At 33.0% G+C, this 21,839-nt stretch overlaps 2 protein-coding genes across 2 annotated transcripts; both read right to left on the bottom strand.

Annotated features, from left to right (window-relative positions):
- Positions 1-6,266: 6,266 nt before the first annotated feature.
- On the bottom strand, positions 6,267-6,746 carry LOC141641065 (protein FAR-RED IMPAIRED RESPONSE 1-like). The gene has a single exon (XM_074449742.1). The coding sequence runs from the start codon at positions 6,744-6,746 to the stop codon at positions 6,267-6,269; it is 480 nt and encodes a 159-aa protein (XP_074305843.1).
- A 6-nt stretch (positions 6,747-6,752) lies between these two features.
- LOC141641064 (protein FAR1-RELATED SEQUENCE 5-like) lies at positions 6,753-15,343 on the bottom strand. Its single transcript, XM_074449741.1, has 2 exons — positions 15,273-15,343; positions 6,753-7,479 (listed from the first exon to the last, which is right to left on the bottom strand). The coding sequence occupies exons 1-2, from the start codon at positions 15,341-15,343 to the stop codon at positions 6,753-6,755; spliced, it is 798 nt and encodes a 265-aa protein (XP_074305842.1).
- Positions 15,344-21,839: the final 6,496 nt, after the last annotated feature.

Here is a 21,839-nt window from a genome sequence, read left to right as displayed (position 1 = left end):
TGGAAAAGGAGACTCACTTCGGCGGGCCACTGTTGTTTTTGGAGGTAAAAAGTCCCAAAAAATATATTTGAAGTTCATAAATTAATTTAACATTGGAAGGTACGTTTTCATTCTCTTGTAATTAATTTTTTTTTTTTTTTTTTTTTTTTTTTTTTTGCAGCTTATCTATGTTGATCGCGTTGTTCATGTGGAACGAAAAGTTGAAAGAGATTATTATACGTTGGTAGGTTGGACTAGTAGTTTGTTAACATCGAGAGAGAAGGATGAGATGAAAAGCGGTATGTTTGGAAATGGTAAGTTGGAAGCACCAATGGAGGAGGTGGTTGACAATACAGGTGTCGAATCTGTCTATCAAACAAAGGACTACACGGAGGAGTATATTCTTGATCTTGCTAAATGTATAACTAGTTTAGCTCAGAACATATCATTTGTTAAGGCTAAGTTAGAAAAAGGAGCATCAATAATTAAGGAGAACAGGACTGCTCAGAAGCTCTGTGATCATGCATTTAGTTTACTCAATTTGTCAAATGAGCAGCTCATTGATAGTGAAAGTTCTGTTGGTATTAATGTTCCGATATTCCAGATGTTGTTCTGCTCTTTGAGATTGATGTTAGTAATCATCCTTTGGTTGTTGAAGCTTTGAATAATGTAAACATAACTTTAAAAAATAGTATTCAGGTTGAAAGCATGTCATTGAAGAGGCCGATTTTTTATACATACAAAAAGGTAAATATGTTGATCATATTTTTTGTTATATTATGTTAACTTGGTGCTTAAGTGTATTGTTCTTTAATTTGATACATTTCAACTATTCCAGAAGCCTTGTGCATTGAGAAAAGAAGGTGAATTAGTTGACAATGGGAATGAAGATAACAAGGAAGGGGTGTCAAAAGGAGAGTCAGAAGAAAACAAAGTTGAATCAGTTGAGGTTGAAAATGGGAATGAAGACAACAAGAAAGAGGTGTCAAAAGGGGAGTGTGACAACAAGAAAGAGGTGTCAGAAGGGGAGTGTGAAAATGGGAATGTTGACAACAAGAAAGATGATGACAAAAATGTACGAAATGATTGGAAGCATCTTTATGTTGACAGTGACGTGGAGAATGAGGAAGAAGCCAATACGGATAATCTTATAAATACCCTTGTATGTAGCATGTTATCTGAAGATTATAGTGAAGAACCCAAGGCAACCAATCCCAATCCAAGCTTAGATATTAGTACTGAACTTGATTTACTAAGAGGAGACACTGACCCATGTACAGAGCCATCTAAGTTTCAGCACTGTATTGCTGACTACGTCTACTACACCAAGGGAAAAGGCACTGTTCTTGCTAGGTATATTTTATTCTACTCATTATGTTTCTTTTATTTAATCATTCTGTACATTTCGTTTGGGTATTATGTGCATTATTAATAAAGATAATGTACATATGTGTAATTAACTGACTTGTTTTGTGTAACGTCTGAACCAGTGAGAAGCTCTTTGAGTTTAAGAATGTCGTGGGTACCCGATATCTTTTTGCATCTCTAAAACCACCTTGGTATATAGCAGATGTTGTGGTTGATTGTTGGTCAGCTTACTTGAATTTCAATGAACTTGAAAGAAAATCTTCAGCACCACGTCGATTCTTTGCTTCAACCCTCGTATTTGTATGTAAAATTTTATTTCATTCTATATTACAATAATTTTATGTTATACAAGTGTATATTAATAGAACAATATTATGTTCTGTGTGTGCAGCAAGCATTTCAAGGGCAAAGGAAAGAATTCAAATATGAAAGAGAATTGGAAGTATTCAAGAGGCATTTTAGAAATGAGTTAAATCATGCTGGGATTATTGATGTGACAAAAGTTGATATGGTTAACTCAAACAATATATATAGTCAATACAAAGTGTTTTCTGCTGCTAATTTTATGTCTGTTGTATCTTCTAATCATTTCTTATATAAAACAGTGTTTTTTCCCAATAATATCGGACAAGCATTTTTACCTGTTCGTATTCAATATGGAGAAGAACAAGTTTGTCATTCTTGATAATCAACGGCATGATGAAACCCCAAAAACTCGTTATGGAAACAAACCTTGGAATATGGTAATTGTTCAGTTGCCTTTCATTGGTTATTTTTTCTTTTACAATGTCATATTTTTTGCATGGTCTCTCTATGTAGTTTGATCTGAATTTTTCCATGCAGCGTAATGCTTTGGCAGAATATTTCAATGACATTGGTGATTTGAAGGAAAGAGTAAGAGCAATGGAGCCTGCTGTATTGAAAATGCCTTGGAGAAACCATCAAAATGTTGTTGACTGTGGTATTTACACAATGAAACACATGGAAACGTACAAGGAGGGTCAGTATTGGACTTGTGGGTTGACAAAAAACAACGTAAGTTTCTAAACAATTTATATCCAATAATTGTAAATATACTTTTGGTTTAATTAAATGATCTTTCTTAAAGTATTAAAAGCACATTCTTGTTTACAAGTTACCTATCTTAAAGATATTTTAACTTTTGTAGATGGATGGACTTCGAATATTGAGAATCAAATATCTTTGCACTTTGGTTTCATCCAAGTGCAACATTGTTTGTGATGACGTTTTAACAAAGGTGAAGCAGTATCAAGAGAAGCCCTTCCCAAAGAAACTGGATTCGTCTGATGAAGAATTCTACAAGGGTGATGAGACTGTTGGGGATGAGAAGATAGAAGATGAGGTAGTTGGAAAGAAAGAGAAGAGTACCGATGATATTGGTGTCCCTGACAACAATGAGACTGTCAGGGTTAAGAAGAGAAGAATGGAGGTAGGTTGTATAGAAGGGAATATTATACCAAATGGCTATGATGCTTCTGAAAAGAATGAGAACATGACAGATGTAAGTAATACAAACGACAAAAATATAAATGAGCATAATCTGGTTGATAGTGGTGACACTACCAAGGGCGAAGTCATCAACAATGAAAATGTTCATGAACATGAAAGAAGTCAACCAGAGTCTCTGAGCATCCTTGCAAATCGTAATTTACTAAGCACAGATAAATGCATTATTACTCCTCTTACTGAGTTTCAGAATTGCATTGCTGATTATGTGTCGTATAGTAGAGGAAAACATACCGATTTAGCCAGGTATATATATATATATATATATATATATATGTATATATATATATCTACTAATGTACAATATTTAAATTTAAAATCTTCTGTATCCTGTTTTGAGTTAACACTGGTAGTCCTGAACCAGGGAACTTCTTGTGCATGTGGGTGAAATTTCTCTTCGGCGTATTGAAATGGCAACGCTACGACAATCTAAATATTTAACGAGTGATGTGATCGATTGTTGGGCAAAACTTTTGAATGCCAAGGAATCTAGAAGAAACTCTTCCGAGCCTTCTCGATTTTTTTCACCACAATTTGTGTCTGTAAGTCAAATATTTATATAAACTTATTTCAACAAGTAAATTTTGTAATGTTTTTTCCCTTGATTAACATCAAAAACTTTACTTGTCTTGCATCTGAGATGATGCTTCATGGAGAACTGACACTTTGTTGAAAATTTTATCGTGATTAAGGATATAATGAAAGAAGAGTTTAACCAATTCTCGGTTAACCCAGATAGAATTGATTTGGTTAGCATTGACAATATACACTCTTTCTGCATGTTATATTTAATTTGCTTGTTGCCTAATTAAATCTTTTAAAATCTACAGTTCTTTTTCCCAGTTATATATAAAAGGCATTACAATTTACTAGTCATTGACAGCAACAAGTATAAGTTCATCATCATTGATAATGTGCATCGTGAAGGAAAACCAGAAGAATTTTTCCACAATAGACCACTGTCTTTTGTAAGATTCTATGCTCTCTTTTGCTTAACAGCACTACTTACTGTTCTTATTCATTATTATGAATGTACAATGACTTTACATAGAGTGTACCTTCCCCAAAAATTTTGTGTCTGTCTTAATTTTCTAATTTTTGTGATATTGTACCTCATAATTATTAGTGTCCTAATGTTTTCTTGCACCCCTTCTCCGCCAAAGCGTAATGTTCTAGCGAGAATACTTGAAAGACATCGGTGTTTCAAAGGTAAAAGTTGATCGCATTAAAAAGCTGCATGACCTATTCTTGCAAAGATGAAGTAGAGAAACAACACTAACAAGACTGATTGTGGTGTTTACGTTATGAGACATATGGAGACATTTAAGGGTAATCTAAATTGGACCTGTGGGCTTAAAAAAGGCGATGTGAGTTTCAGAAGTAATATAATTATTTTTAATACATAATTCAGTACACATTTGTACATGTTCTAATCCCTTGTTTTTTTTTTATTTTGCTAGGATGCTCCCCTACTGATTCTGCGGAAGAAATACATTTCATATATGATTTCAACAGAAGGCAATGTATGTTTTGATGCTGTACTAAAGAAGGCAATGGATTTCCGTTCAAACCCACTGCCATGGGAAGAATATGATGATGAAGATGAATTGAAGCCGTAAAAACTTTTTTTAGTTTCGTTTGTGACATGTGTGTGAGTAATGTAACATATATTGAGGAAGCTGCGAGTCGTACAACCTGAAGTTTGAAAAAATTTAAATTCAAGAGAGTGTTATATTCCGGCAACAAATTTCAATAAAGTTTATTATGTTCTTGCTGAACAACAATAATGTTTATTGTGCGAAACGTCTTAAAATTATTGTACTCTGGGAAAACAATTCCAATCAAATTGATGTTGTCCCTGCAGAACAACAATAATGAACCTTTAATACAAATGTAATATACTTTGGCTATAAGAGTAATGTACTTTGGCTATAAGAGTAATGTACATACAAGCCTTTAAGAATGTTCCTTGCAGAACAACAATAATGAACCTTTAATATACTTTGGCTATAAGAGTAATGTACATACAAGCTTTTAAGAATGTTCCTTGCAGAACAACAATAATGATCCTTTAATAAAAATGTAATATACTTTCCCTATAAGAGTAATGTACTTTGGCAGTATAATCGAATTGTGCATACAAGCCTTTAAGAATGTTCTCGTAGTGTATATTATGGATGTCTATCCTTGAATCAAAAATTTGCACCTTCCACTTCGTTATCAGATTCATCTTCTTCATCGTCGTCCTCCACATCATCAGATTCATCTCCTTCATCGCCGTCATCTTCATGGTAGTATTTGGTGAATATGCATCAAAATGTAAATTAAATATCAGATTTTATAAGGAGAAAATGGCCAAAATGAACAACTAAATTGATAATAGATTTAATGTTAACCAAATATACATTCTTTGAAATTCTTATCGTGCCTTTAGAACAACCATAATGTTCATTGCACAAAGAGCTTATGTGCCTCCATATAAGATTGATGATTTTGGAAGGTAAACACTATGCGCTATGCTTGTATAATTTAATAACTATTTAACATTAATGTAATATGCTTTAACAAGAAACCAAATTATACATACTTGTCAGATGGTTTGTTTCTTTGCAAGTCCTAGAGTTGTGTCCTTGCCGGCCACATGTTTTGCAGTACCTCTTCTCTTTTCCTCTCTTCTTTAGGGCTTTTAACATTTGTGATTCAATTCTCTTGCCCTTGGTCCTACCCTTGTTTTTAGATTTTTTAGGAACATGAATCACCAACTTCTCAGGTATTTTGCAGCCTACGTACTTTTCTATTTCTTTCATCTTGCCTTTATTTTTTGCTCGTACACTTCTGTTACTAATCATATCCAATCTAATATCTCTCAGTTTTTTAATCAAAAGCTTCATGTCGTTATCATCACACTCAGCTACGCTGACACAAGAATAAACCTCTTGCCACATACTCAAGACTCAAACTTTTCCGGTCGAAAACTTTTGAGAGACATCTATCATTTGCCATCTTTGTCAAAGACAGGCTTACTCATTGCAGCTTTTGTCCATCTTTGCGTTATGTATTGTTCTGGTATTTTCTGAAAATCTTGGTTGTGTAGAATCCAAAGGCGAGTGCTCGCACAACAAGCCCATTCTCGAAACATAGAACAGAACAAGTAATCTCCATGTTATCCGGTGAATATGCTACGTTCCATGACTTATTTGGTATCTCGCAAGTCTGTTAGAATATATATTTTTGTCTCATCAATCTTCTCCACATCTTTAAAACGGCAATCGACAAAGCGCAACCAATTCTGTTTGGAAGTCTTTGAAAATGTTGTGCGAGTACATTTCAGAAGCATGGACTTCAAGGTTTGACTTTTTTTCCGTGGGATTTGAGTGTTTGTTGTCCTTTGTTCAATTTGGACTGTTTTGTCTTTGTGCTTCCAAGGCACTCTCATAGCACACCCAAAACTCAACACGGGTCAAATGAGGTGTGAGGAACCTGTCAAAGAAACTGTTTTCACTCTCAGACCTAGAAGTAACCCTCATCAAGCCAGACATTGAAAAATCTTTAAAGTAGGCAGGGATCCACTGTTCCCTGAGATCGTACAAATCTGAAAACCACTCGTGTTCTACAAGTTGATAATCAGTCATTATCTTCCCCCATTGTTCTTCGAATTCATCAGGCTCAAGTTGGTTGTTCCAAACACACCTATTGAGCCTGGTCTTAAAATCCTCATCTTGAAACAGTTGATAACTGACTTTCTCTCTTAGTTTCTTCATTATGTGCCACATGCACAGTCTGTGTGTTGACTCCTTAAACACTACCGGGACCACCGACTTCATTGATTTGTCCTGATCAGTAATTATAATTTTCGGTTGGCACCCGCCCATTGCTTCCTAAAATGTCTTGAACAGCCATGTATAACACTCAATACTTTCATCACCTATCAACCCAGCTCCAAACGTTATGCACCTTTTGTGATGATCAACTCCTGTGAAAGGCACAAACACCATATCGTACTTGTTTGTTCTATATGTAGCATCTGCTGATAAAACCTCACCGAACAGCATGTAGTTCTTTATGCAGATCGGATCTGCCCAAAACACTCCAGCCAGGCACTTGTTTTCATCTACTATAAAATCAAAGTAAAATGAACTGCATGTGTCTTTTCTCCCTATAAGATTTTCAACAAACATTTGTGCATCAAAATTACCAATGTAGGTTTTTATGTCCCTGACAAAGTTTTTGAAATCAACCTCGGTAGCCCCAATGTTGTTGTAACCTCCACACAGCTCCTTCCAACCTCTATAGGCTTTCACACCACCTAGTTTTAGCACCTTTACCTTTGTGACAAATTGCTTCTGTACCTCTGTCATTTTTCGGTTTCCTTTCAAGAATATTGTAGATTCAGGCGAAGTAAGTGGATGGTTATGCGCTTCATCGAATCTAGTAACAATATAAGTTCCATTTTCTTGGTATTTAAACCGCACTAATGCACGACAGTCAATTCTTGTAATCGGCCTCACACGGCTTATGTCTGTCACATCAGATTCTGCATCATTCTCAGCAGTATCGGTATCAGTATCAGTCCTCTTCCTTTTCCTACTTTCCTTTACACCTTGCCTATTGCAGACAACATTCCTTAATGCAAAACTGTTTGGTAACTCATTGCCTTTAATCCTTTTTGTTGTTGCAAGTCTTGGCGTAAACCCACAGATTGTACAATATTCTTTGTAGAATAACTCTGCTGATTCTAGCGTTTCGAATACTTGTCCTACTTTAGGTTTCTTTTCCTCTGGACAGAATGGAATGTACTGGAGTGCATTTAATGTTTCAATTATTGTCCTTGGTGTTTTAAAGCTGTTATTTGTAGAAGAAGACGTAGTTGCATCACTTGTACTCATTGTCTGGTTCAACAGTAGTTAAGTAAGTAAGTATATTAAATATTATTGCATCAATAATGCAGTAATCCAATTCTAATATGCAATAATCCAATTCTAATATGCTCATTGTCCATTATCATGCCTTTAAAGGAACATTTATTTTAATGATAATGTTCATAGGAAATATTGTTGTCCATTTTGATATAGCATATATATAATGTATTGAATGCTAATGACATTAAACAAAGAAATAGTCATAATATTATTTCATTAATATTAGAAAAATATTTACAAAAGCCATTTCAGGCTTTCAAAATGGTAAAGCCTACTAAGGCTTATACTAAAAAAAAAACACAAGATAATACCTAATAACAATAAACAGAAGATAACACAACATATTTCTAAACTAATCTAACAAATGGAGTCATAATAACCCTCATCCCCCAGACTGTTCCTCAATTTCATATTCTTCTTCTCTTTCCTATAAAAATCGTCGTTCTTGTCTTTTGTGATGTCTAATTATTTCTGCACGATTAGACATAGTCGTGCGGATGCGAGAATCCGTCAAGCGAGCCGATTATTCTTTACGATAGTTATCACACCATTTTCATTTCCGTGAACCGCGCCTCGGTAATAATCCCTCTCCTTTACCTCTGGGTCGTTCCCTATAAGGAACCACTTTGACCAGCCCTTGCACACCATGGCCATGTTTTTCTTTTCTTCCCTCCCAAGTCGCTCAAACAAAATCTGGAGCAAATCCTGAGTAGTAAGCAAATGATGTAAAGGACGACTGGGAGATGGTACATCCATCTCCACAGGAATGTCATCTCCATCAAACCAGTTTGAAGAAAACTGGCTTACTTTCCATTCCCTATAATGGGCCATGAAATTTTGTTTGTAAGCATCATTCTTGTAGGGAACTATCAGGCATTTTGAGTAGTCCATTGGTTTTTTTTTTTAAGAAAATTAAGTACTTTTCTGAAGAGATTAAAAGTTTTGGTTATTGGAAAAGGTAGGATGGAAAACTAGTTGTGTACTCTTGGGTTTATGTAGTGGATTAATTGATTATAAGAGATTAAATTCTGTGAACAGTTGTGTCTTTTCAACTGACACAAACATAATCATGGTAATTAATAAATTGGGTGAAGTTATCTATGTTACTTTAATCTATTGCATAAAACAGTATATGCACATTATGAAAATACGTAATGGACATTTGAATTAAACTGAATTCACATTTTTTTCCACATAATGTTTCATGTTCTTTTTTAAATAATTTAATGTACCTTTAAATATAATATAATGTACATTTTCCAAACATTGCTTAATAATATTTTAGTTGTACCTAATTATCAGAAAATGCAAATTACGAATATAGATAGTTGACAATTTATTTTATGGAACATGTTTTTTTATAATTAATATAATGTACATTTAGAAGTAATATTCAAATTAATGTGAATAATTGCGTCTTTTCACCACATAAGCAAGTTATTTCGTATAAATAAAGGTTCATATATAATGTATTCCTTCGAATGTCCATTATCATGCCTTTAAAGGAACATTTATTTTACTGCTAATGTTCATAGGAAATATTGTTGTCCATTTTGATAGAGCATATATAAAATATATTGAATTCTAATGACAGTAAACAAACAAATAGACACAATACTATTTCATTAATATTAGTAAAATATTTACAAAAGCCATTTAAGGCTTTCAAAATGATAAAGCCTACTAAGGCTTATACTGAAAAAAAAACCACAAGATAATACAAAATAACAATAAAATAGAAAACTAACTTAATATATTTCTAAACCAATCTAACATTCTGAGTCATAATAACCCTCATCACCAGACTGCTCCTCAATTTCATATTCTTCTCTTCGGTTTCTAAATCGTCGTGCTTGTTGTTTATGATGTCTAATTATTTCTGCACGACTAGATAGAGTCGTGCAAAGCCAGAATCTTTCAAGGAGCCGCTGATCCTTTGTGACAGTGATTATACCATTTTGCTGTTCCCGAACCACCCCTCGATAATAATCCCTTTCCTTTACCTCTGGCTCCATTCCTATAAGGAACCACTTTGACCAGCCCTTGCACACCATTGCCATGTTTTTCTTTTCCTCCCTCCCAAGTCGTTCAAACAAAATTCGCAGCAAAGGCTGAGTAGTAAGGAAATAATGTAAAGGACTACTGGGAGATGGTACATCCATCTCCACAGGAATGTCATCTCCATCAAACCAGTTTGAAGAAAACTGGCTTACTTTCCAATCCCTATAATGGTTCATGAAATTTTGTTTGTGAGCATCATTCTTGTAGGCAACTATCGTGCATTTTCAGTAGTCCATTGTTTTTTTTTAAGAAAATTAAATACTTTTCTGAAGAGATTAAAAGTTTTTGTTATTGGAAAAGGTTTTAGAAATGAAGGTAAGATGGAAAAGTAATTGTGTACTCCTTGGTTTATATAGTGGATTAATTCAGTATAAGAGATTAAATTTGGTGAACAGTTGTGTCTTTTCAACTGCCACAAACATAATCATGGTAATTAATAAATTGGGAGAAGTTATCTATGTTAGTTAAATCTCTCGCATAAAACAGTATATTCACATTATAAATATACGTAATGGACATTTGAATTAAACTGAAAGCACATTTATTTTCCAAATAATGTTCCATGTTCTTTTTTAAATAATTTAATGTACGTTTAAATATAATATAATGTACATTTTCCAAACAGTGCTTAATGATATTTTAGTTGCACCTAATTATCAGAAAATGCAAATTATGAATATACTATAGATAGTGGACAATTTATTTGATGGAACATGTTTTTTTATAATTAATATAATGTACATTTAGAATTAATATTCAAATTAATGTGAATAGTTGTGTCTTTTCACTACTTAAGCAAGTTACAAACCGTCATTTGACATATTGAACAGTTGCAAGACCACTTGCAAAAGGTAATAATTACTTGCACATCCTTATTATATATAATGCACATTTCACTAAGACTGATTGGACATTTCCTTATGAAACGTGTACTGAAGACAACACAAAGACATTATTTTTACATGCAAAATTACTTTTCAGTTACTTCAAATTGCACACTTTTCCTTTCTCATTATTTTTAGTATATTTTTTCTCACCACAAAGTACATTTGCATTTATCATCCTTCTAAAACCAAACAAACAAACTATAAACCCTAATTTAACACTTTTCATTATAAAATTAATGTTTTTGTGGTTCTGTACATTACATCTAGTTAACTAAATTTAATCAAATCCGAAATTAAGTTGAATTTAATCAAATTCAACTTTAACATCATCATAAAATCAATTCAACAACGATTCAGAAAGGAATTAAATAATATTGAATGAACATACCTCAATATTGACTGTAGAAAACAATAATTCCAGATGAATGACCAAATCAATTCCGATTTTTCTTACAAAGTTTTGATCTTGAAATAACTGAATGGCCGATGAATGCAAAAGTTTGAACAAATTGACTACGATTTGCGCTTGAACACAAAGAATTGATGATGAATAAACGATTTTAGATCACTAAATTTGATATCGAAAGACAAAAATTTACAAATTAAGGAAGGATTAATGATGAAATCGATTGATTTTGTTTCGTGTGGTTTGATTTTGTTACGTAGGCTTGATATTGCTGACATGTACACTCTTATTTTTTGTTTTCCGTGAAATTTTAAGAGCAGCGCGCGTCTAATCTCAGCCGTGAGTCTTATTTGATGGACGGTTGAGAGCTGTTCTCACGGTTCTCACGATAAGCCTCGTTCTCACCGGAACTCTACCCTAATAATAATAATATTATTATTATTATTATTATTATTATTATTATTATTATTATTATTATTATTATTATTATTATTATTATTATTATTATTATTATTATTATTATTATTATTATTATTATTATTATTATTATTATTATTATTATTATTATTATTATTATTATTATTATTATATAATATATTAGTCTTACCATAAGTTGGATTTCCTCATACTATACTTACTAACTTTATTATTGCCATAACTTTATTATTATCATTGATATAATTATTATTACCTTTATATATTATTATTCCCATATTATATTATTATTAATTCCCGATACAAATCCCGATTATACTCATACCAACTTAATAAGTTTCAGTCCAAATAACAATGGCACAGGGCCCAACGCTTAATTATTAGCTAAGCCCAATTTCCGACTTGGATACTTAATTTATTATTTAAATAACGTCTTACTTGTAATTATTATTAGAAATGCCATTAATTAACTATTTGAATTACATAAATTATTCATACAAAATATTATCAAAATACGGGATATTACAGTCTTCCCCCCCTTAAAATGAACTTCGTCTCGAAGTTCGCCCACAATTACTACCACAACACTCATAGACATTCTCATAACTAAGCATCATCCAACACAATTATCATATTACGATTATCAATCATGCCAATATTATCACAAGGTGTCACAACAATAACCCAAAACATTCGTAGTATTACATTTCTTCCCCCTAAAAATAAAATTCGTCCCCGAAGTTTGAAATAACAAACAACGGAAATAATTAAACCATTTTTTTGTAACCTTACAAGAACATATGATACACATTGCAACATAAGACAAGTATTTCTCAAACACAACTCCAAGTAATGATTAACTGAATAACAATTTTTTTGATTTTCTTCCAAATAACAAAACCAATCACATAAGATATTCGAACTAAACTTTATTTAACCTTCATCTACCTTACTTAACTATTGGCGAATACATTGCCAAGATAAATAATAAACTATCACAAAAGATACGCATAACTGTTTAATTAATCTTTTCTTAATAATGATATCTAACTTAAACATGGATGCAATTATTGCTAACATATATATAGGCTTAGGGAAACACGTTCCGCATATCACTAGACATGTCATTCTACTTCACATAATTGACAACATCAAATTATCAACGTGCAAAAGATAAGAACCAAAACTTACATTTTTAAGGCTAAGAAAACATGCTACAACTTCTTAAAATCATAAATAAATAATAAAATTATTACTTCTTGAGCACTTATACTTTTTTTGAATCTACAAAAAGTTAACAATTAATGAGAGGAATAATCAAGGCAAAAACCCATGGGATCAATTTATATTGCATTTTACAAACTACTTGGTCGAAACAGAAATTTCACAGCAACATGTCAGAAACTTAGGTCAAATTGTAAAAATCACTATTAATTGTCAAAACTTTACCTTGCAACGTGGCTTACCAATTAACATATACGAATATTTTAAACAATGTAGTTGGAATTACACTAAATCGACAGGTAGTTTTTAAATGGAAAGTTTTACAAAAACATGGCGCGAAAACATCACTGTACAGGATCATTCTGACCACTGTCCACTAAAATATTTATTTCTCCTAACCCGTATATTATTTGAACATGAGACCAGTGGCATATGAAAGTTAACTCACAAAGCTATCACATATAAAAATCTCGAAAAAGAAATTTAAACAGACAGTAAATGGTAGCCACAACAATCGAGGGTAAAAATCTTATGAAATCAACCAAAATCGCATTCTTCCCAATTCCACACAATAATTAATACTTCACATGCTTAATCATATTCACACCTTCCACATACATGACAACATACTTCCTCATATCAACATACTTATAACATTGCTTAAAATAAATCATATCACATCCCTTTACCGAAAACGCAAAGTTACGTCCACGTCATCGCAAGCATTAATGAAACAACATTCAAACAAGGCAACAAAACTTTCAAAACAAAATAACCAATGTTCCTTTTAAATTACCCCAACTCTCAAGTATTCTCTCAAGGTTCCTGGTTCAAAACTGAGAGGGCCATGGTACGAATTAAGGCGCGCATCTTAACCGCATTAAGAGGGGCTCCTAACAGTTTCTACCCGGGGTTCATTTTATTTAGACACATCCTAAGTTCATTATTATTCATTGGTTAGGCCTGAGGATCGTTTTTGCTCTGATACCACTTTGTAACACCCCCATTTATTTAGGAGCCTTTAGCTAGACATTCCCAAGTAAATGAGAGTGTTACCATCTCGGTTTCCCGAGGTAGTAGATAACAAAGTCCAACTCACCAAAGTACTTTAAATAAAAACTTTAATGATTACATATGTCTTACAATTTTTAATCAACTAGAACTTAATGTAAAAATAAATACAACTCGCCGCGGAAATTAAATAAGTGATATAACTACATTTGTGATCTAGACTCCTGCAGGTCCGAAAGCTCACACGCCCAAGCTCCCCATATCCAGCTAACTCAAAACCTGCTATTTAAATCTGCTCCCCATATAACCGGAAATATTAAATGGTTCACCACAGGATGCCATCAATTAAAGCAGGCATCAATTTTATTTTGACACAGAAGCAAACACGTCAACCAATGGTTGAGTAGGAATAACCAACAACAAGTCAAAGTAAAATGATATGACATATAATACAAATACGACTAAGCTCATCACCCGAAAGACCCATTCATCCCGCCAATCCCTGGCCCGGGGTATCCATCATTTCAACCGAAGTTGAAGTATACACCATCCCAACCGAAGTTGAGGTATCCACCATCCCAACCGAAGTTGAGGTATCCATCATCCCAGTATAAAACTGAGGTATCCAACAATTACAATATATAGAAATAACAATACAATAACAATAACCCATCTCAACACGAGGCTGAGGTATCCACTCAAAGATATGTATTACTAATAATAACCATAACTCGTCTCAGACCGAATCTGAGGTATCCAATAAACAATATAAATAAACCAATAACCAAAATATATTTCCATGACATATAATTCACATCCGACAATTCATCCAATGGCAATTATCCACACAGTTTCACAATTCCTCTTATCAAATAAATAGCAAGACAAGTTGAGTAGTTATCCTACCTGATCAGCAAATTCCAATAACGCAATCCGAATAAATAGAAATCCAATTAACAAGGCTTCTTAACAATTCCGTCACCTAAGACAAGTAATAATAACATTTAATTACTAATTACATTATTTACTAGTTATAAATTAATTATATAACAATTACGTTGTTAATATTCAAAACCCGTCATACCCGTCGAACAACCTATTGAGGTCACCCACACACATAATATAAATTATTAACAACCTTTATCATTTATTAATTATTAATTAATTATAATATTCATCATCATGTGATGATCATTACTAATCAAATTCATACAAACACGTTTTAAACTTGTCCAACCGTGTTACACTTGACCCCCAAACACCCCTTATTTCACGGTCTAACAACCACCATCACCACCCCTCTTCACCACCTACTCAACCACCCACAACTACGGTCTAGACAGCCCTAACCACCGCTACCAACACCTCCATACATGTTTCTAAACTCACGCCATAACTCCCCACAATAACCTTCGACCATTCCCACAATATCAATAACACCTTCACGGCACTCACCTTAGACTACCTACAACACCACCGATACACCCAAAACCCGAGCAACCACTACCACCAGCCACCACCTTCATCTCTCCCTACCACCCTAACCACGACACTAACCGACACGACACGACGCAACCAACCACGGCCAATCCCGTTATGCCCTAGTACAACACCCGCGGCATCGACAACAAGCAATTCACGATTTTCAACAAACACAACCACCACACACCACTAATGGCCACCCTATGACCCACGGTGGTCCACCAGAAGCACCCCCATCCCCTGGTCACGGTCTTAATCAAGCACGAAGTGTCAGGTTGGTTATACATTCACGTGTCACTACAAACACCAACACAAACACTCACCCTTCGAATTTCCGGCCACCCCTACGCACACCACCACCTTTGACAGGCCCTGACTACCCACAAAGGTCGACGCACCACCACGGACCAACCCAACCCAGGTTCGGTCTTAAAATAGGCGAGGCAAGGGTCTAAACCCATGTACAACCCACAGTTGCAACCGAAACCACAACCACATCAATCACCCTATAAACCCTAACCCCAGCCGGTCAATGGTGGTCAAGTTAAGTCCTGGGTCAGTCACGGTGGTCTTGGGTCGAGGTTATGGTCAAGGCAAATCATACGATGGTCTAGCATGCATGTTAGCATAATTACAAAATTAATATATTATATAATAAGACGGTCTTACCTTGAGACGATAATAAAACTATATTCTCTTCCTCTTTTTTCTATATATCTCCCTCTTTCGCTTTATGTGTGATACTTGTGCAATTTTGTGAATAAAACTATATGGTAGGTCTAGCTTTGCTTTTATACTAGTAGAAGGTAGTCTTATTAGGAAACTTACTAAATAACAATATGTATTCTATTATTATTATTATTATTATTATTATTATTATTATTATTTTATTATTATTATTATTATTATTATTATTATTATTGCTATTACTACTACTATTACTATTACTATTACTATTACTATTACTATTACTATTACTATTACTATTACTATTACTATTACTATTACTATTACTATTACTATTACTATTACTATTACTATTACTATTATTATTATTATTATTATTATTATTATTATTATTATTATTATTATTATTATTATTATTATTATTATTATATAATATATTAGTCTTACCATAAGTTGGATTTCCTCATACTATACTTACTAACTTTATTATTGCCATAACTTTATTATTATCATTGATATAATTATTATTACCTTTATATATTATTATTCCCATATTATATTATTATTAATTCCCGATACAAATCCCGACTATACTCATAACAACTTAATAAGTTTCGGTCCAAATAACAATGGCACACGGCCCAACGCTCAATTATTAGCTAAGCCCAATTTCCGACTTGGATACTTAATTTATTATTTAATTAACGTCTTACTTGTAATTATTATTAGAAATGCCATTAATTAACTATTTGAATTACATAAATTATTCATACAAAATATTATCAAAATACGGGGTATTACACATTTTCATCCAGAATTGAAAACTCAAATACTTCTTTGTGAAGATAGTACTAGCTCGTCATTCTCAATGAGTAATGAGTTATAAATTTTACAAGATGATAGCTCCCACTAAATTTCATGTCTTCACATGATAATTTCAAACTCCCACTCAATTCCACATATTTCGTAATTGACTACTCAATCGAAACATTTCAAGAATTGAAATACATTTTGCTTTGCCAAGTTATTAAGATAAAACCATATATGTTCCCAACATATCTTTTCAAAATACCTATTTTGAAAAGGTTTCAATCTTAAACTTATGGAAAGAGATTTTAATCTCTAACTCATTCATTTTTATAATGATGCGTAGCAATGTCATTATTTAAATGTGAAATTCCATTTAATAAACGTCCTTCTCAAAATACCCTTTTCGGAAGGAGGTTTAACCATTTCATTTTCATAATGAGGTTAAGTAATGACACTAGCGTGGTTAATAATTAACTTAGCTCTTGTAGACATCGGCATATCTTTCTTTACAGCTTTTAATCATAAATCTCATTTAATTTCAAGGATGCAACTTTGTTTCATTTAGGCTCTTAAGTAAATATCAATATTGAAACTCTATTTATATCTAGGTCATAAACTAGCAAAATCTCTTGTCGAGACTTTTCCTTAGTCATTTTCTTTCAAAACTTTCTTTTGGTCTCCTCGTGTAGTTATCTTAAGAACATGTTCTTTTGATTACTTCACTTGGTCTCTTTTGTCATGTAGATCTCATCTACTCAATACCATAGATCTCATCTATTCAAGTATACTCCCTATATTGGTATACAAATCATTCTTCCTTTTGTAGATCACATTTACTCAAGCATCTTTGTGTCTTCATTTTTCTCCCACTCTATCTTTAAAATAAATACACTAGATATTTAAAGATAGCTTATGAGACACAAATAATGATTTTGAAGTAGAAGAAGGAATATCTCATAGATTGACTAATAGTTTTTAGATTTTGATGGGTGTACTTGGTAATTGACATCCCTTTAGAAGAGTTCATCAACTCAACATTACTTTATAATTGATCATACATAAGCCTTAAGCTTGTGGACATATAATGAATCCCATCATTATAGTTGTCTATTGGATCACTTTAAGTAGATAATCATATGTTTTTATGTGCAAGCATATAAAGACGAATTTTAGAACAAACAAATACGATAAGGGTGACTTGGGTTGCAAGCCAAGCCACCATAATCCAAAATAAAACCATTGTTTAGAAAGGATCAACCATTTCCATGTCGAACACGGAAATCAAAATAGTTCTAAAATTCATATTAAAATAAAGACAATAATAAAAGCCAAGCTTCATCGGTAGCTACTCCTAGCTCCTTCATGATTTCTCAAGCTTGCTTCTCTTTTCCCTTGTCTTTGCTTGGAGGAGGCCCTATTTACAATAAAAGGGGATACATTATCACAACTTTGTATCAAAATACCATAGTTGAATTAGAAACATAAAAGAAAGGATAGTCATTTACCTACTGGAGTGATCTTTCCAGTTTTAATGTCACCAAGATACTTGGAACAATTCCTCTTCCAATGTCCAACACCATTACAATAATGGCATTTATCAAGAGGACCCTTCTTGGTTTTGGAAGTGCTAGCTTCAAAAGTTTTAGCCTTGGTGGACATGGGAGCTTGCCTCTTACCCTTTTTCCCATTCTTCTTGAACTTCCCCTTGCTCTTAGTGCTTATATTAAGCACATCCTTAGGTGGGTTAACATTTAGTCCCATGTCTCTTTCGGCTTGCACAAGTAACTTGTGCAACTCTTCAAGAGACACGTCCTTATCTTGAAATTCACCCGGAACTGTACATATGCTTTGACCTTGGATAAGGAGTGTACAATTCTATCTAAAATGAGCTCTTTGGGGATTTCAATCTTTTGAATCTTCAAAGTCTCGACTAGCTCCAACAATTTGAGCACGTGAGGGCTAACGTTTTGGCCCTCCTTGAAATCGAGATCAAAGAATGACGAGGCCGCCTCATATTGGACGATCCTCGGTGTTTGTGAAAACATTGTCACAAGTTTGGAATAGATTTCATTAGTGGTGCCCTTTTTAAAGGCTCTCCTTTGGAGATCTGCCTCCATAGCAAAAATCAACACATTTTTCATAGCGGCGGACTCTTTGTGGTAAGCCTCATATGCTTCCCTAGTGGCGGCACTCGACCTAGCATTAGGTTCGGGTAGAGAGGCCTCGGTGAGGTAACGAAGCTTGTCGTCACCTTGGGCGGCTAATTTGAGTTGGGCATCCCAATCGGAGAAATTTGACCCATTCTTTTCAAGTTTACAACGATCGATGAAGGATCGGAGCCATGAAACATTAGTGAGAGGTGCCGTGTTGGTGTTTGGTGCGGCCATTTGTTATGAGAAATAAAAGTGGTCTACAAAACAAAATAGAAGGAATAAAACACTCGTCATTTAAAAAAAAAAAATAATAACACTCGTAAATTTTTAATTTAAACAAGTTTTATTTGCATTTATCTAATGACCTCTACCCAACTTGATAAATGATTCCAAGACCCAAATTCATATTAACTTGGGGTACGGTGTGCCTAAATACCCTTTATTAACATAACTCGGTGGATTAACCCTTTAATCGATTCTACTTTTAGAACTCTTGGTCGATAAAATTACATTAATATTTATCTCTAGCCCGAAACACATCCGGAAATCGTCGTGAATACTTTCGTTGAGTTCAATCCAAATTTCGAATAAATGTGTCCATGATCCAAATTCATATTAACTTAGGGCACGGTGTGCCAAAATACCCTTTATTAACATAAATTCGGTGGATAGACATTTATCACCCATTTCCCCTACGTAGCAAGGTTTGTACCCCGGTAAGGCCAAGTGCACTCCCTCACGAAATAGGTTTCCATGGTTTCTAATTTTTGGTAAGGCTAAGTCTCAATTGTTTATTTAAGCGAGAGGTCATGTCAATTTATTATCTATCACGTTTTAAGTGAACTAAAGTGGTGAACTACGATAATTGTAATTGACACGGTCGATTAACACGATTTAAAATGCATGTTTAGTTATGGCGATTTAGCGATGCATGCAACATATAAATAAAATGCAAAGCATAAATAAAATCCTAGTATGGCCTTCCTAAAATAGTAAATCTAATAAACTATTACAAATTTGGAAACCAACTCCTTTGGTTCCTAGAGCTTTGGTCTTGGCACGCATTTCAAGGCAATACTTTCCTATTATACATTTGTAATTAAAATAAAATAAATCTATTAAATTACAAAACGGTGATACGAGATCATAATAATTACAACGGAATTGATATTCCCATACATTTCGGGTAATACCAATTAAAACTAAGGCCATACTAAGTAAAATTACATAATTCAAAAATTACATAAAATTAAAATATGACAATCATAAATAAAATGCAGCATTATAATATGTATGAACATGCCAAATTTTATGCTAAATCGCCTTTAAGAGCCAATATCGTATATTAATCGGTTTTTACGGATTTGCGTGATTTAACTTATTAAAATCACAATAATTACATAAATTCATATTTATGTAAAAGTTAATTACCCTAACCATCTTAGGATTCAAAATTAGTCTCCACTAACATTTGACAATAATTAACCTTGATTTCTTAATATTGTTCATAAATGGACCTAAAAATACAAAATTTATGCTATAAACCTCAAATTAAAACATAAAAATTTCAAGTAATTTCAAAATTTGAAATTTAAACTCATGATCATTCTAGAAAAATACCATGACACTCATAATGTTCAAAACTTAGGTTAAAAATTTCGAAAATTTATCGAGAAAAACAATGTTGCGGTTTATCGATATTAACAATTATGACCATAAAAATATGAGAAAAATTATATTCATCAACTTTTCACTTTTATATCTGAAATATATGATAAAATGCAACATGTGACATTTTTCCTTTAGTCATGAAGTATGTTTTAGCATTATTACTAATTATAGTCACTATTTATGTGATTTTTCATCAAAAATTCATAAATCATGCATAAAGACTTCATTATAGCCAAATATTTTACATACATCTTGTAAAATTTCATGTGACAACATACTAAATTTCCATGACCAGATTCGAAATATAACTCATATTAACCTATTTACCCATTTAAATACGATTTTAACTTAAAAAATCCATATTTCGAGCAAAACAACTCATTTTATCATGAAGATTTACAGGCCATCATTAGATAATATATGTGAAGACATATCCAAAAACCACTAAAAAATTCGAAGTTTAGCTATTTTTCGTCCAAAAATGACATTTTTATCATAAAAATTACATTTTAATGCCAATAATCTATAAAATGAACAATAAAATCCATAAATAAACCAAAATGTCCTAAAAATCACTTAGGATCAGGAACTTTTAACATGCAAGGTTATTTTTAGGTTTATCTTCATAAATCCAAATTAATTAGTTTTGTATGTTAATCATATAACTCGGAAAAACTATAAACCGATTTGCATGCAAACAACCTAAGGCTCATGATACCGCTTGTTAGATTTTATTAATCTCATTAATTTGCATATTCATATATGGAAAGATTTATTTAGTCATAAAATAAAAGCTAGATCTTATGCATGCAAACATAAATAAGATAAGAGAAGAAATCGTCACTTCTTACTATTGTAGTTTCGGATTTTGGACACAAATGAGTTCTCCTTCTCACTTGTTCATGAGCTTCCTTATAATGGATGAACAAGGATCCAAAATAGAATCCATCCCAAAAGGGAATACCCAAGGTGTAACTCTTAATAATTAACAATACTATGAACTAGTAATATTATTAATCTTGCTTAGAAATTGACCCAAAATATTATTTTGCTCTCTTGTTTATTCGGCCAAGAGAAGGGAAGAAATGGAGTAATTATCGCTCTAAAATTTCTATAAGTTTTAGATGATAAAAAGAATGAATATCTCACACTAGTAATTGTAGTGTATATTAGAAAAAATGGAGTAAAAACCCTTGGCTTTTACCATGCAAAAGCCGGT

Source organism: Silene latifolia, chromosome 2 (genome assembly GCF_048544455.1).
Source record: "Silene latifolia isolate original U9 population chromosome 2, ASM4854445v1, whole genome shotgun sequence".
Taxonomy (NCBI): Eukaryota; Viridiplantae; Streptophyta; class Magnoliopsida; order Caryophyllales; family Caryophyllaceae; genus Silene; species Silene latifolia.
The sequence above is the reverse complement of the archived record's forward strand: the minus strand, read 5'-3'. Positions and strand labels throughout refer to the sequence as shown.

Coding starts and splice junctions, on each gene's coding strand:
- LOC141641065 (XM_074449742.1), bottom strand. CDS start 6,746: ATGGGCGGGTGCCAACCGAAAATTATAATTACTGATCAGGACAAATCA.
- LOC141641064 (XM_074449741.1), bottom strand. CDS start 15,343: ATGAAGGTGGTGGCTGGTGGTAGTGGTTGCTCGGGTTTTGGGTGTATC. Junction 7,480..15,272: donor GGTGTTGTAGGTAGTCTAAG/GTGAGTGCCGTG, acceptor TGTCTGCAATAG/GCAAGGTGTAAAGGAAAGTA.